Consider the following 18,054-nt stretch of genomic DNA (forward strand, 5'->3'; position numbering starts at 1 on the left):
TTTGGAATCGGGGATTTCTTCAAGGTGGAAAAAAATCATGAAGAAAGGAGGATATGTGAAGATTTTGAAAGAAATCCTCAAGCAGTCAGCAGTAAAACTGGGTTATTGTCATTGCTTTGTCTTCCAGCATGACATCGACCCAAAACATACCTGGTCAAGAACTGCCTCCAGAATACCAAAAGGAATGTTACTGACTGGCCTGCACGACGCCCTGACTTTAAAATCTGTGGGGTGAACTGAAGATCAAGACCCATGCCAGAAGACCATAAAAGAAAACGTTGGGAAAAGTAGAATGGTCGGGGATTCCTCAGCAGATAAATGTGAGACTTGTTGAAAAATACATCAAATGACTGCAGGTTGCTATCAGCAAAAAGGATAAATAATTTGTAACATAATGTGAAAGGCTTTTGAGAAGAATTTAATTTCTGTGTGCAAAGCAGTGTGTTCCTGGCTGATGATGCACTGTACTTATGATAAGCAAGACCATGCAAAGATAACACAAGTTTTAAATATGCAAACATACAGGTAGCAAAGGAAGTGGTCAAAAGGCAAAAAAGTCAGATGATAATCATACTTGCCAAAAAGCAGACTGCTCTATAAAAGGCTCAACCCGAGACTCCTACAGTACAAACAAAGGTTAACCATTTTGCTGGCATCATGTTCGGTCTGCAGAAATTTCTCCTCCTCCTTGTTCTGACCTGCTTTGGACAACTCGGTAAGAATCACAAGTCCTTGTTGTTATTCTTCAACCATTTAATGAAGCATCCATTTAATTTTCCTTTTTTTTCTTTTACTTTCTTCAGTGCATGGCATCATACATGGAGGAAAAGCCCCGGAGGGTTCAATGCGATATATGGTCTCTGTGCAAAACAACGGCGGTCATGTGTGTGGAGGGTTTCTCATCACTAATAACTTTGTGGTCACTGCCGCACACTGTATTCACGAGTGAGTAACCAAACATCTTCTGCTTAAGTCTCTTTCTTAAAGATAATTCTTTGCCTTTATAGATAGTGGAGCAGTGAAGATTAGACAGGAACATGAGTAGAGAGCAGGGAAAGATGCGCAGCAAAGCTCTGCTCAATTTCAGTCATGTGGCACATGGTTCACTGCCAAACCAGTGAGCTAAACGGACGACCTTCTGCTTCAATCTCTGATTCATGCCATTAAAAAAGATTTAAAAAATGAATTGAAAACCTCTTAATGATTATTCCTTCAGCTACCCCACGCATGTTGTTCTTGGCAACCACAATCTCAAGAATGGCCAAATAGTAGAGATTGAAAAAAAATTCGTCCATAACTGTTACGAAAGCCCTGAGACGGGTGATGACATCATGCTCCTACAAGTAAGTACATCTTTATATTGACAACAGTTTCACACGAAATATATTTGTGGTCTTATTTATATTTTAACTTTATGTTATGTGTGTCCAGTTGGCAACCACAAACAGTCTACACGATGTAATTCAACTTCCGCATGCTGAAATAGATCTAACAGCAAATGAAGTGTGCCAGGTGGCTGGATGGGGAAAAACTATGAGTGGTGGTAAATATGTTGGTGAGCTGAGGGTGGTGGACGTGTCTGTCATTAACCCGCAAGTCTGTAAGAATCAATGGCCTCAACTTCCTGCCAATGTTACCTGTGCAGGTGGATATGGCACAAGCAAAGGATTCTGTCAGGTATGTATTCTGTCCAATGTCAGCAGGTTTCTTTTTGATAAATGTACTATATTAAACACTTAATATAAACTGACCAATTAAAATACTTCCTCCTCACAGGGTGATTCTGGTGGTCCTCTGGTGTGCAAAGGGTTTGCTGTTGGTATCGTTTCTTTCAACTACAACAGCAATTGTAACTACCCAGATAAACCCAACGTCTACACGGACATCTCAAAATACCTCCAATGGATCGACAAGATTCTACAAAACCACAAAACATTTTGAGTAAAATCCCTGAAGTTTTGCTTTTCGCATTATTGAAATGTCAGCATTTCTGATTGCTCTGTCAATGTAGCCAAGACAGAAATTAAAAATATTCCCTGCATAAAACTGTGGTTTTTCTTCTGTAAAGTGATCATTTTAGCATTTAGCTCAATTTCCACAAACTGAAATAGAATATTTAGATTTGTAGTCTGAGGTCATTGTGACATCTACACTTATTCTTCATTCAAATTAGTGAACCTGTATGAGAAAGAATCACTGTGACAAATTAAAAATTATTAAGTCAATATTGATGAGGAGCTACTGTGATAATCATATATGAAAAAAATACAAATGTGTTTAAAAATTCTGGGGCATAAACAGAACAAACATTTAAATTTTGTTTTAATAAACTGTCCTGTGCTCCTACTACATCTGGATTATTATCTGTGTGTATTTTGCAGTATAAAAAATCAAAGTGACACACTGAGTCATTTTGCCGAATTTTTCAAATCCCAGGTCTTAATCACCCATAACTTTCCCACTATACAAACATCAAGTGGTGGTTTCTGTGGAGTTGGGACAGCCAAGTATTCCATAATTTTGTGTTTATCCTTAAAGGTAGCAGATGAAAGAACAAGAAGAAAATGATTTTCCATAAAAAACAAGATGAGTTAGTCTATTAAAATGGTATTTTCTAAAGGTTGATCAGTAAAGTCCTGACAAAAAACTCACTCTTGAGCATCAGAGCTCAAATCTTAATCTGGAAAATGTGGTTTCTGTGGTTCATCTTGTTTGCTGCAGTAGTGTCATTCCAACACGTTCTCATCCCAAAGCGTAACATTTCACGCTAGGTTTCTGACTGCATCAAATGTTTCCACAGTGAGGAAGGTAGTGCCTTTCTATACTTGTCAGATACAGTACAGTATCTCAAACAAAATATAAACAGGAGTCAGAGAAGTAAGAATGCAGCCAGGCCAATGATTGCCAGCTTTGAAGGGTTACATGGATTTAATAACTCTTCTTCAAACATCATTTGGCTCCTGGAAAGGCTTGAAGAACTCCTTGCGTGGACCAGGATTAATGTTAAATTGTCCAAATATCACATTCTCTCCATACAGAAAGGTGGCAGGGAAGAACTCATCTGTTTTACAGTGGATGGAGAGAGGATGCCACTGTTATTGTTCATATATGAATATAATCCACCAATAAGGAGAGGAAGGAGCTAGTCATAATTTCGGTAGCCTGGATAGAGGAGGTATTAAATCAGAGCCCTCAGCCAACAACTGATCATGGCAGAACTCACTGTCCAGTGGAAGGGAAGGATGGAGTTAGCCTGTGAGAGAAAGAAGGACAGGTACCTTGATCTGACAACTGAGTATAGAGAAGCATGTGGAAGTCAGCTGTAGAGTATAGAAGGAAAACTTGTTGTGGGGAAGACTAGGGTCCTATAGCTGCAGGGGGTGCAGGGAGACATCCCTGCTGTTGCTGCACCACCAGATGTTCCAAGATTTCCTTCAATTGAAAACATTTTCATCAGAACACACAAAACATTCACAAAAGTTCTCAGAAAAAAATTAAAATGAATTCTTTTTTCTACTTTCTTGGATTAGTTCTGTTTTCTAAGAACCCTGCACTGTGAGAGCGTCTGCTTCTGGACAAACTGCTCTCAACATTGCTATTAGCTTAGCATTAACTTGAAAATGTTACTATTTCATATGTGTTGTGCTGATCAATGTCAAAAATATATTTTTTATATTTTTTATATAAAAGATCATATTTAATAGTTAAAAATCATTTTCATACTCACAGATTAGCCGTTTATCTACCTGCTTTGGAAAGTTGTTTTAGTGGCCACACAGAGAATGTGCTACAAGGTCATAATAAAACTTTATGGGTATGAGACACACACACACACACACACACACACACACACACACACACACACACACACACACACACACACACACACACACACACACACAGCTGAAATAGCCTAAGAAACCCATGCAGATTGGATTAAAATCAGTTCTTTAACAACTAGTGACAGGTATGAATGATAAAGGAATCACGTAAGTATGATTTAGAGATATATACAGAAAGTCTAAAATGTTCAACTATCTTAAAACGACCTAGCATCGGACGGCTTCTCCACATATCCGGGCTATACAGCACCAGATTGCTAACGAGCACATGAAGTACAATTATTTTTTACAGAGTAAATATTGAATAACGAAGTCAGATTTGTGCTTCAAACACTAAATGAGTGATACATGAACAAGTGTGAAAGTTTGAAGACCTGTTTATGCACATGTTGATCTACTATAGTGACAACTTATCTTCAATCTATGATTCATCTAGTTTGCTGCAGAACTCAAAGATGATATCATTCAGCTGTGTCACGTCAGCTATCTGCCTTCTTTACTTGTGAGTATGATTAAACTGAAGAGATTTAAAATAAGAGAAAAGAAGAAAGGAACATTTTTATCAATTATACTTTGCATACTATTTGCTTAATCTGACATATTAACAGTTCTACAGTCAGTTGTTACACTGGCTGTTGATTCATACAACATGAAAGAAAATATATAATATTACAGAGTATATCTACAGAGAATAGTTTAAAGTTTCAGTGTTCAATCCACTGATTACATAAAAGATAAAAAATACTGCAGGGAACATTTGACTTGAAATATGGTGAAAAAGTCCTAACTATCAACTCTGTGTTGCCTGCTGGATATAAGTGAAAAGTCAAATTACTCATATTGTGTTTAGTAGAAGGATTACATTTTTTTTTCATAAAACCCCAAATAAGTAAAAGATAACAGCTGGAAATCATACATACAAAGGTTTAAGTTTAAAAATGTACCCTATTTAACTTCACAAAAATTGAGAAGTAGGTGCAAATAAGAACATTTAGACCAAAGAAGAAGTTGATAAATGACAGTGAGCTACAACAGCCTCTTAAAAATCTGACAAAGTTTGATTTCCATAGTGATGAATTTTAGTGTTACATCTGAATTTTCACATAGCTTGATTTATCATTACAAAAGGTCAGGAAGTCAAAAAGGATACTAAATGAAACAAGCCTAAAACTAAAAGAGTCTTTAATTACAATGGTCAAACTAAAATTGAGCAGCAAGTGGCGCTAAATTAATGATGAATAATCATACAGTAGTGAATGTATTTCAGTCTAATGAGGAACTGTAATTGTGATAAACAAGATAAAGATAAAGATGCAAAGTTAAGTGTCAAACAGACAAACTTACCTTGAATAAAGGATGTGGTTGAAAGTCAAAATAAGATAGATGATAATCATACTTGCCAACAAAGCAAACCACTCCATAAAAGGATCCCCCTGACACCAGTACAAAGAAAAGTTAACCATTTTGCTGACATCATGCATGGTTTCATCTCCTCTGTGTTCTGACCTGCCTCACAATTATTCTTCAACCATTTAATGAGGCAACAGCTTATATTTCTTTTTTTTTATTGTACTTTTTTCAGTGCATGGTGGTGACATCATACATGGTGATTCTGGTGGTCCTCTGGTGTGTAAAGGATTAGCTGTTGGCGTTAGTTCTTTAAATAAATAAATAACTCTAAATATATCTTATAGTTTAGATTCCTCAAAGTAGCTACCCTTGGCTTTGTTGACACATATGCTTGGAAGTCAGGTTGATACACAACTGACAGCCCTCTTTGACAACTGTTAGAATTCATATTATGGCAAGAACCAATCAGCGAAGTAAAGAGAAACGACAGTTCATCATTACTTTAAAAAGTCCGAAAAATTGCTAAAACTTTCAATGCGTCCCCAAGTACAGTCGCAAAAACCATCAAGCGTTACAACAAAACTGTCTCAAGTGAGGACCGCCCCAGGAAAGGAAGACCAAGAGTCACCGCTGCTGCTGTGGATAAATTCATCCAAGTCACCAGCCTCAGAAATCCCAAGTTAACAGCACCTCAGATTAGAGCCCAGATAAATGACACACAGAGATCCAGTAGCAGACACATCTCTACATCAACTGTTCAGAGGAGACTGTGACAATCAGGTCTTTATGGTCAAATAGCTGCTATTAAACCACAACTAAGGAAAAGCAACAAGCAGAGGAGATTTGTTTTTGCCAAGAAACACAAGGAATGGACATTAGACCAGTGGAAATCTGTGCTTTGGTCTGATGAGTCCAAATTTGAGATCTTTGGTTCCACCCTTTGTGTCTTTGTGTGATGCAGAAAAGTTGAACGCATGGTCTCTACATGCATGGTTCCCACCTTGAAGCATGGAGGAGGAGGTGAGATGGTGTGGGGGTGCTTTGCTGGTGACACTGTTGGGGATTTATTCAAAACTGAAGGCACACTGAACCAGCATGGCTACCACAGCATCCTGAAGCAACATGCCATCCCATCCGGTTTGGTTGGACCATCATTTATTTTTCAACAGGACAATGAGCCCAAACACACCTCCAGGCTGGTTAAGGGCTATTTGACCAAGAAGGAGAGGGATGGAGTGCTGCGCTAAATGGCCTGGCCTCCACAGTCACCTGACCTAAACCCAATCAAGACGACCACCTCATGAAGCTTATCGAGAGAATGCCAAGAGTGGGCAAAGCAGTAATCAAAGCAAAGGGGGGCTATTTTGAAGAATATAAAATAAAAAAAAATAATGTTTTGAGTTATTTCAAACTGTTTTTTCATTATCACACAATTTCACATGTGTTCATTCATAGTTTTTATGCCTTCAGTAAGAATCTACAATGTAAATAGTCATGAATATAAAGAAAATCTGAGCGACCCTGGGTCCCTGAGCAGTTATGGACTTGTATTTTACTATATGTGTTTTTGGTGTTGCTGTCCCTCGTTCTCCCTGCTTGCAGGTATGTGTGTGTGTGTATGTGCGTGTGTGTGTATGGGTGTGTCTGGGAGCACCTGTTTCCAGGCGCCTTCAGGCCTGGTGGGTGTGGCGCTGCCAGGTGGTTGGCCACACCTGAAGACATCACACAGCTGATCAAGCCTCGTCGAAGGAGCTACTTAAGAGTGTGGTGGAGCTCTTTCCGACGCTGGATCATTGCGTGGCTTAACGTTAGTCTCTTCGCCCGTTAGTAAATTTAGTCTGCTGCGCTGTGGTGTGTCTGACGGCTGCCTCTTTGTTATTTCCCCAGGAGAAGTGTGGAGACGAGAGGGCAGCGAGCACGGGATGCTCAGACACTGAGAAGCAGGGACAAGAAACACTAACACTGGGAAGAGGACATGTCACGAGAGTCGGGAACGCACTGAGGATTTATTGTTATTTTTTCACTCACTGTAAATAAACGCACTGCTTGCATTCAGAGCTCCGCGCCTGGGTCCTCCTTCCTCACATCCCCACGGTTGGCCAGCGTCAACCGTGACAGAATGATCCAGCCAAACATGGGCCCAGCGGACTCTGAGGAGAGGCTCAGGAGGGAGGTGATGGACAAAGTTTACAGACTATGTGATTTGTGGTGGGAGAAGCCCGGGGAAGTGTTGCGTCGCGCCGTGGAGAGGCGGCTGCAGGAAACGCTTTTTAAATTTCCCTGGCTGGTTGACTGTCTCAACCCAGTCGTCATGGACTTCCTGCTCTCAACCGTCCACCTCCACTCTCCGACTCAGGCTGCTCACCGTCCCGGACACCCGGTAGAATCACAGCCTGACACGCCGGCCCCGTCCTCTACACGGAAACGACGTTCACGCCGCCAACGCACCTCACCGCAGCCGGATCCCAGGACATCTCAACTGCCGGCTGTGGTGAGTAATGGGGACACTTTTTCATTTCTCACACCATCTGTTTCTTTGTTTACAGTGGACGGTGACACCGCAGACGCTGCTGTAAGCCAGCCTCAGTGCAGCTGGCATCACCTCAGTCAGAGGTCTCCACACCACTCTTTGCTCCACCACCTGCTGCTACGGCGCCACCCGGAGGAGCTCAGCCTGAGCCGGAGGAGCTCGCGCCGCCCGAGCTGGAGCTCAGAGAGCCGGCGAGGCTGTAGCTTGCCTCCACCAGTGTGTGTGAATGAATAGTGGAATTGAAAAGCGCTATATAAATGCAATTTTTTATTTATTTATTTATTTATTCATTATCAGGTTACTTGTTCTTACTGTTTAATTATGAAGAATTATCATATAGAAATAAAAAAAATCTGAAGTTGTGTGTTAATTGACGCTATTTGAACACATATCTTGTCATTTAACATGTATATAATTGCCTGGACATTCCAACAAAAATGTTCAACATTCACACTTTCCCTCATTCACAGTAGTGCTGTGCCACACTACACATTTTAGTATCGATCTGATAACAAGTAAATACAGGGCCAGTATTGCCAAAGATGATTAATGAGATGAATTCTCAATTTGCAAATCCTGAACATATTTTATTCATCACTATATCACTGTGATTTTTTTTTATTTTTTTTTTTTACTTTCCACAATAACTAGTTAACACAACAAAACACACCTTTGAGCTTTTCATGTGTTTTAAAACTGGGTTTTTGGAGACCTGGAATGTAAATTTTTCTTTCTCTAAAGCACACAAAAAGATTCGGACATTTTTCAAAGTGCACGTTTGAGGTTTATTTTTCCAAAGGAATAATTAACAGAGTTCAGCGGTGCTACACACTGAATTTCGATACCAATACTAGTGTTGGTATCGATGCTGTCGATATTTGAATCGATCCGTCCACCTCTAGTACTTGTAGTTAACTGCAAACTAGAACTAGGGAGGAACAATTATGAACAACTAAACTTCCTGAGCATTGTGTGCTTCTAGTGAGCCGTTAAAGCTTAAATACCACTGCCCTTTAACATCAATTATGAAACCTTGTTTTATAATTTTTACCAAGACCTTTACAAGACACCTTACAGCATGTTAGCAAACACACTTAAGCAATTCAAAAGAACATAAAAAGAGACATTTGCTTCACTAAACTTTAGTGCGGATTTCACCAGTGACCATGGTAGCCAGATACTTCCTTCTGCTGTTTGTCCTCAGTGGTAAGCTTTCGTGTCTTTATCATAAAAAAAATATCTAAAATATGACAAACACTGTGCATATTTTTATTTGCTACCTATCCTACTACTAATTACATATTGTTCTGGATTGCAAATGACGTCATAGTTTGTGTTTCAGGAGCTGACAGTTCTCGGATTATTGGAGGCCAAGATGCTGCCCCCCACTCACTCCCCTACATGGCCTCAGTGCAACTTCAAGGTCGCCATTTGTGTGGAGGAGCCAGTAGCGGTTTTAGATACGGGCGACACGGGCGGTTGCCCGGGGCGGCATCGTGGTGGGGGGCGGCATCACGGGCATCGGCAACAAAAAAAAAAAAATGCTCGTACTCATGCTGCCCCGACATCATGCCAGCGCATATTGGGAATGGCATAGGCACCGATCGGTTTTCTATCGCCCATTTGCTGGGAGTAAGGGCGCCCTCCGTTTGCGAGGTGCGCCTGCTGCTTGCGGCACAGGGAGGAGAGGGCGGGGGGGCGGGGGATTCTCTGGGTGGCTGGAGCAGCATCTAATAACCAACTTGCAAAATAAAACAAAATAAAAACAAACCAACAACACGAAAACACCAGACATTGTGATACAGACTTATAATTTGCACCGATGTTTTTTCGAAATTCTATATGCGAAAAGTGAGCGCGAGAGCCCTCGGTGCGTCTGCTCGCTGCTGAAGTAAAGTAAACTTTATTGTCATCTCTGCTACATACAGTCCAGTATATAGAGAGACGAGACGACGAGCCTCCAGTTACAGCAGTGCAAGTACAACAAACAATAAATATAAGAAGAGTAAGAAAATAAATATACACTTTAGGACCAGGGGTAAAGGGATCAATAACAATTTAAAATGTATATTTTATATTTTGTTGATTTAAAGTCTCACACACAACCCGTTTTTAAAGTTTAAAAAAAAGAGAAAAGAAGAGGAGGAGTGTAGCGACTTCCACAGTCGCTAGAGGCCGGGGATGGAGCCTGCCTATTTGCCTGACGCGCTGTCAACTGTACGCAATAATGCGAGAGGTGGAATTGCTTGCTTGTTTATTAAAGTGCTTGAAAAGTTTACAGAGCAATGTGATCGGCTCGTGATTCAAACTCTTAAAACATCACAGCTCTAATGCAACAAGGGGAAACTCGTTGTGCTGCGGTCAACAAAAACTACGGCTACCCAGCCCTCCTCTCTGTCAAAATCAAACCAGTGAAAGACAGACTGACAACGCCCTCTTAATGTCGCCGCTAGCACCCACGTGACTCCCGTTACACATCACCATAGCAACCAAACAAATGAAAACCCAGTGATCATTAAAATTCAATACATTTAATTATGGCTCCTACAAGGAGAAACCAGCAAAAGATACAGGTAAGCAGATGTGTCATTGGATAATGGCAGGTCATGTATCCTAAAACATTAAGAATCAGAACACTTTCTTAATCCCTAAGGAAATTATGTGGGTTACAGTTCCTCCAAGAAGAAATGGTAAAAATAGTAACAGTAACAGACTAAACTCCCAACAATATATACAGTAATATAATATTAATTAGTCAGTGTCAATTGTTGATTTGTCCTGTTCTCATTGTATGACGAATTATGATGTCTGTTTGGTAGCCGTTTGCATACTATGCATACTCTCTCTCTCTTCATATATAGGGTCATATATGTGTGTGTGCGTGCGTGTGTGTGTGTGTGTGTGTGTGTGTGTGTGTGTGTGGGGGGGGGGGGGGGGGGGTTAGAGGGCGTGTTCGCCCGGGGCGCCAAACAGGCTAGGACCGCCACTGGGAGGAGCACTCGTGAGAGAGGACTTTGTACTCACAGCAGCATATTGTGAGTACAAATGCTGCTTTAATCAGCAGCATTTGCAGAACTGACAAAAAACCTCTCTATCAGTTTTTCTCCATATCATAATAGGTTTCTTCGTTATGGAAGAAAAATTAACTTTGGATTCTTGATAACATAATAAATGTTGCTGCAATTTGTAGAACACCCACAGTCGTGCTGGGAGTTGATTCCCTAACAGGTACTGAGCCAGCGAAGCAGCAGTTCCTTGTGGTCAAATCTTTTCCGCATCCAGGCTATGATGGGCACATAAATAATAGCATGCTCCTCAAGGTGAGTGTTGGAGCTATTTGTTCTTTATTTTTATTATTTTGAAATTTGTTAAAGTTTGTTGTTAGTTTACTTATATTTTTGGGTTTATTTACAAGTTTATTTGTAGGTTAATATTTGTTTCAATGTTTTGTTTTATTTTGGTGTTTACCTTGTTAAGTTAGTCAGTAAGAGCTGTAGTGCCATTTTTTGTATAAATAAAGAGACTGGTATAGGACCAGCATGCACTGGGGTGGGCCTTTTTTTTTTTTTTTTTACCAGAGCAGGAGAAGCAGCAGGAAGTAACAAAAACTGGATGAATAAACCATAAAAACGCAACTTTCAAGTTTGGACAGTGGACTTCTTTTGCCTGCATACAAAATATTATCTCAGTGCAGCGGTGACTTGTGGATTTGTAATTGTGGGATGTTTGGTTTGTCAAACAAAAGGGATTACCACTACACAAAGTAAAAAACCCGCCCTGTGGACCAAAGGAATAATCCTTAATTAATGGATATGTTGGATATATGGATTTCAGGGATCACTGTTGAACTCGAACAAAAGTTACCTGGATCGTCTTTGGAGTAATCCAGAAATAATCCAGACGGATTTGCTGCTTGAGGCCTGGATCAACATGTCAATCGTTCATCAAAACTGGTGAGTGATAATATTGTTTGAGCCGTAAAGTAAAACGGTGAAGCTATTGGAGTTTAAAGACATTATTTCACTACAAAGTCTGATGAACTGAGCTGTACTAAATTGGTGCATAATTGGATCGCTAATTGAAACATGCCAACGCCTGTTGTGGAAATGTTTGCTCACTGGAATCAACAGGTAAATGCATGTCATGTTTGTGCTTTATGCTGTGGACATAAACATAAATACACTGAGATTTCTCCACATTGGTAGTGGGTTAAGTCTGGATGTCTGTGGGTTTTGTCAACTTGGGATGAACAAAAGCAGAAAAACAGTAAAAGATTCAGACATTGAAATTCTGGTTTATTTCACGAATACAATGAAACGCTTTACAGTCCACAGAGCAAAGTAGGATACATGATAAATGGATACTACAACATAACACGGACAGTGAGAAGTAAAACTCATCATCTTACCAGCTGTTATATTCTTTAAACTTAAAATAAACCCCTGAAATTAGAGTTCAGTGTTTTGAGTCAACACTTCTTTCTTCCAACAGCATTACTGAAGTGACACTTTAACGATGCTTCATATCACAGTCTTTATGATGAAAAACACGTTCTCTTGTTAGCAGATGTCTGTGCTGTGAATATCATGAAAATGTGCAGAGCCAGAGTTCAAGCTTCCTCTTCAATTACCATTGATTTGTCACATTATCCCCATAAACAACGTGTTTTCATAGAAATCATTGTGACACAGAGATTTAGATTCTTGTTTCACAATGTGCACTTAATGTGAACTCAAAATCTTTAGTTTCATACTTATAAAGTATCGAAAAGAATACATTTATTCCAATGTATGAGCTACACTTCTTGTAAGTAAATAAATAAATAAAAATAGCTGATTGGAAATGCATTTAAAAAAAAAAAAAAAGCTCCTGCCATGACCTTCCTTCTGTGAACACACACACGCACACAGAGAGAGAGATCATTAATACAAAGGATTGCAGCAGCTTTTGGATTTTCACTCTTTGTTGTTATGAACTTATGCATAAGACACCCGATTGTCAGAAACGCTCTGTGCGGGTAGCAAAGTCGGTAAAAACTTGTAAGTCCTAGTTTGGGTCTTCACTGCTCGCAGAGAATTAACAATTAAAGAAGGTGATCCAACACGAAACTCAAATCAAACAGTGCAGTCGGAATTGTCCACAACCACGCCCAGTTTCACAAATAAACAAAAAACTTGCAGCAGCCATACTGTTCATAGACAGGAGGGAAAACTGAAAACTTCCCAAAAACTGAAATTGTAATAGATTTATCACGCCAAAGCCGCCCCTAAGTCATTTTGGGAAGGTCCAGAGCCTTTATATATAGCATATGCCAAGCAGACTCAGTGGGAGATAAATAGCCTTAGAATTTAACATCTACAGTTTAAAGAGACACACAGGTCAGTATCCTCGCTATTGTCTCTAAACATTAAGATCCATAAAAAAAATTTTTATCCACAGAGGACACATGAAACAAGCAAAGCTGGCAGTTCTGAAGAGCAGCACGCTCTCATTTCACAAGTTGGCCTAAATTTTCCAGAAAGACCACACAGTTAAAACCTGTAAAAACACTGAATTAAGAGAAAAAGTTTCACATTATGTTTCACCAAGTTAAAAACAAATCCAGCAAAGCTGCTTCTAACACAAACATTTATCTTTCAGATCAGTGTCTAAAAAGCACCATTAAAAATTTGATCCTGCATTTACAAAAGTCACTCCTGTTTGTATAAATTCACACTGAAAACCAAAACGCACACAGCGGTTGATAAACAAAATTAAATAATGTATTGCGCATCTATGTTTTAAAGATGGCATCAAAAGTCAATGCGTATTTTGTCTAAACAATTTGAAATTTAGACGGTCAAATACACAAACTAACGAAAATGTGCGTAGGTGTCAGGCTTAACCCCAAGGAAAGAGTTCGCTGGCTCTTCTCAACCTTTATACCTCTTCCCTCACCCTCAGAGACAGACAAAAAAACACTTCATCTCCCCATTTCTCGAGATACACGGCGTCTTAAAGTCTGAAACAGTCAACAAAGCCGCAAATTCGGCTTAACTAACCCTATAAAATCTGCTTGTAAAAAACACACACGCAATTTGCCGTTTCAGGTCGACTGTTTAGTGTTAGGATGAAAAGATAAAGTGATTCCACGCTTGTATAAAATCCGCACTGAAATATCACTTTATTAAGAGATAAACCTGAGCGCCCAGTAGGAGACACAGGTGCGCTGTGGGGTGCTGATGGCCGGAGGTGTGACTTTTCGGATGAGTGGACGCGCGTGCATGAGTGTGCATATTGAATAACATATTTTAACCATGATTTAATTATGACCTGCTTCATCACGTGTCTAAAACATATTTTGTTTGAAAAGACATGCAGTACTAATGGTTCTAGTGTTAGTTAGAACTAAAAATGGTACTAAGAATTATGCTGTAACAGTTTTTTGTGTGTTTGTTTTTTAATAAAAGTTTAAATAAGTGGATTATGATGGGGGGTTTCTTGGAACTATTCCTCCTCTTGGGGGTTCTTTCTGTCCCTAAAAAATAAGTTTCAGAATCTTTGGATTCATCAGATCTTCAATTCAAATTAATTCAATTCAGTTTTATTTATGTAGCACCAAATCTCAGTAACAGTTGCCTTCAGGTGCTTTATATTCTCCATTGAAGACTCTACAATAATACAAGAAAACTTCAACAATCAGTGGAACAGTGGGAAGCACTGGAATGTTTCAAGTTTTATAATGAACCCTATCAAACATTAGAAATATCACATAGATATCCACTAAAAGATTTTGATAGTAGTGTCCTCGTATTTTAGAAATGTTGAATTTTGTCTCACAGTCTTTCGAGCGAGAGTGTGAGCAACATGATTAAATGCCAGCGCCACTATAGTGCCCAGAAGACTGTTCACAAAGCTGAGGGATCTAGGACTCAACAGCCGTCTATGTGCATGGGTGTTGGACTTCCTCACTGGCAGAACTCAGGTGGTGAGGGTGGGTAGATGCGTCTCTAACAGCATCACCATCAACACAGGAGAACCACAGGGATTTGTCCTGTCGCCACTGCTCTACTCCTTCTACACTTCAGACTGTGTGGCCACCAACGGCTCCAAGACCATTGTGAAGTTTGCTGACGACACAGTGGTGTTGGGTGCCATCTCCAACACACACTGAGGCGGCCTACATGGACGAAGTGAAGAATCTGGCATCATGGTGCCGGGACAACCAGCTCCAGCTGAACGTTGGCAAGACCAATGAGCTGGTGGTGGACTTCAGAAGGAGTCAGCACAGAGAATACAAGCCCATTATCATCAGTGGAGCTCCAGTGGAGAGAGTGCAGTCCTTCAAGTATCTCGGTGTCCACATCCCTTCAGACCTGACATGGTCTGCCCACATTCAGGTCCAGACCAAAAAAGCTAGGCAGCGCTTGTATTACCTCCGAACTGAGGAGGTTCAGGGGCTCCCCAGAGATTCAAAATGACCTGCATAAGGCTCTTGAACATCAGTATGACCAATTGCTTTAAAATGATCACTACACTGTACAACCTCATTAGTTCCCAGAACCTAAATTATGCAAACTTGTTGCCTCAAACTAAGTAAAGCTTACTTAATGTGACCAAGTGGTCGGCGGGGCTATAAAAGAAATAATAATAATAAAATGACAACGCCACCTAGGGGAATTTCACCCCCAGGAAATATATTTAAGAAAAATAGATAAAAGGAATAAAAAGAGGCTGCACAGATTCAAGGATGCACACTGAGGCAGGTTGGCTCCAATATTAAAACAGTTTTATTTATAGTAAAAGAAATAAAGGATAAAATATTAGGAGAACAAAATGTAGCGTCTTTGTTGACAGTGTCCTAAAAGTAGAATAAAACAAGGATGGAACTTGGCTGTGGGCAGGTGGGTGCAGGGGGGCTCAGCCCCAGTGCATCGGCCCAACTAGGGGGCTCTCTAACTGGTGGGGAGGCTGTTTATATCTTTGCAGGTGGTCTCCTCTCTACAGGAGCTCACTTTGCAGGTGGGGGAGAGATATAGGAGAGGTAGAGAATGAACTCAACCTGGGTGTCTATTGTCTTGTGTAGTTTGGGAGATGATTGGATGATGGGGTGGGTGCAGTTTTCTCTGCGGTGGAGTCGGGTGGGCTGCCCCGGACTCTGTAGGGCTGGGCGGTGCTGCTGCTGTGGGCCCCAGTCCGGATGGGCCTGGGCCCCCTTGCCCTGGTGGGTTCCAGAGTGTGGGGGTGCCAAGCTGGCCCCAGGGAGGGGCCGCTTGCCCCTCCCTTTCTTCCCTCCCCATCCTCAGCTACCTCCCTCTTCCCGCTCTACCACACCCACCCACGCACGCAGGGCTTGGGGTGCTGATATGTCACCAGGGTGCAGGGGAGGCACTCCCCCTCTGTCCCCTTCTGGCCGCCTGTGCCTCAATTTTATTCTGCAACCTAGACATCCACATTACTCACACTCTCACATAACACATACATATAGGGCCTTGGGGGTGGGCACATTTTACAGCATCCAGAGGCTGGTCGGTGTATTCCAACTGTTATGGGTTCGAAATTGAGGACGAGAGTAAAACAATGATGGTCCAGAAGAGGTCGGTCAAACAATTGATTTTAATGAATGCACGCAGCGTGGAGAGGTGTAAACTGCAAAACATCAGTTGTACATCTCTACCCAAAATACACTCTAGATTGCTTTTATAACATCAGGGTATTGTAACGCCCCCTCATGCGTTTACAAGCACATAATTTGCATGTAGAGAACATCCATGTATTTTAAGAGATAACTGCAGACACAGAAGTTCCCCATCCATCCAAATATGGTAAAGATCTCAGGCCTTTGAGGTCCCCATGGACTGGACATCCTTTCGTCACCTGTAACTAAGCAAACTCAAATACCACAAGAAGCTGAATACATTCAGGCCTTTGCTCAGCTACTATTTTACTGTAACAATATACTCAGGCTATGAGTTATGATATATATATATATTAACTCAATCATTTTAAAGTCGTTATAACTGCACCTGTAATAAACATGTTAATATTTGATTATGATAACCCCTGTAATACTAATTATAACATAATGCCAACAGCTTCAATAAATGCTTTGATGAAATGATAATTAATGTAATGTTAAGGATGATGGTTATATACAGTTCAGCAGTGACCTAATTTCTTTAAATATTACAATTCCCTCTCTTGATGTCTCTCCAGAGACATCACCACACCATTTCCTTGTGTCACTCCTCGACCCACTCTGTCACCTCTACATCCATTAATGGCATCATGGGCCCCGAAACCACCATTCCCAGGTCCACTTCCTTCGCTCTGACCCTCTCTAGCCGTCCTCTGACTCAGCAAATCAGAAAACCACCTCATGTCCTCCAGGTGGTCCAGTAATAAAACACCAGCTCCCACTTGAAAACACTTCATGTTTAAGTGGTCCCTGCTCCTTTTCTGGGTCCCTCTCTAGTGCAAATCTTCTCCTGTAAGGGATAAAAAACAAACAGCCTCTCTCTGCTACACCTCACTAACCTACTGTGTTCATCTAATATTCCTTGAATTATTCAAAGTCGGTTGACAATATCATGTTCTGGGCTCTATCCATTATATTAACTTTACTTAATCTCAATACTCTTTATGTGTGTGAGCAACGCTTTTAGCTTTATTAAACACAGAGTAAAATACACACCATCCCCCTGTCAGCCTAAATCTCCGCTAAAAAGCACACTTCAAAGTTTTCTATCAGGATTTACGCCTCTTTTGGCCTCAAGCATATACATAACATGCAAAAGTTACTGTTAATACCAGTTAGACAAGACACAGACCTTCGGCCTGGCCTATATTTAAATCATGTGTGTTTGTAAGCGTGCATGCAATTAACCTGCTATGTTCTCATCTTCCCTCAACATGTATCACCTGGACACTCTCACCAGTGAAGCTTAAGACCCTTTTGGACGGAACATCAACTCTAAACAAGCACAGCCACGCACTGTGTCTGAAATAAACTCAACCTGTAAACAGAGACATTACTGTTATGACAAACATATCCAATACTATTAAAATAATACTGTACAACATGTTATTAATGCAGTCATCATAAGGCACATTATATAATAGCAATAAAAATCTCTAAATCCCCAATCCCAACAGGTCCTGTTTTTAAATCTTCCCTGACTTTCCCTTCAAGTTCTGCTTTCTTAGTACAATAATTAGGTCCTCCTAATCCCATTAAATCTGCCATATTGATTCCTTCATGTGTAAGTGTCAGATTTCGAGCATCTAAAACTTTACTCAGTCTCTGTTGTGCTAATGATGTCATAGTTAAAACCTGCAAGTTCACATAAGCCA

The 18,054-nt window shown here is 40.5% G+C and overlaps 1 protein-coding gene across 1 annotated transcript; it reads left to right on the forward strand.

Moving 5' to 3' along the window:
* Positions 1–657: 657 nt before the first annotated feature.
* Positions 658–1,941, forward strand: LOC134621249 (trypsin-like). The gene is made up of 5 exons (XM_063467677.1): positions 658–715; positions 804–945; positions 1,217–1,343; positions 1,432–1,677; positions 1,777–1,941. The coding sequence occupies exons 1-5, from the start codon at positions 658–660 to the stop codon at positions 1,939–1,941; spliced, it is 738 nt and encodes a 245-aa protein (XP_063323747.1).
* Positions 1,942–18,054: the final 16,113 nt, after the last annotated feature.

This window comes from Pelmatolapia mariae, linkage group LG23 (genome assembly GCF_036321145.2).
Source record: "Pelmatolapia mariae isolate MD_Pm_ZW linkage group LG23, Pm_UMD_F_2, whole genome shotgun sequence".
NCBI lineage: Eukaryota > Metazoa > Chordata > Actinopteri > Cichliformes > Cichlidae > Pelmatolapia > Pelmatolapia mariae.

Excerpts from the sequence above, each read along its gene's own strand:
- LOC134621249 (XM_063467677.1), top strand. The coding sequence starts at position 658 with ATGTTCGGTCTGCAGAAATTTCTCCTCCTCCTTGTTCTGACCTGCTTT. Across the intron at positions 716-803 it reads GACCTGCTTTGGACAACTCG|TGCATGGCATCATACATGGA; the intron begins GTAAGAATCACA and ends TACTTTCTTCAG. Across the intron at positions 946-1,216 it reads GCCGCACACTGTATTCACGA|CTACCCCACGCATGTTGTTC; the intron begins GTGAGTAACCAA and ends TTATTCCTTCAG.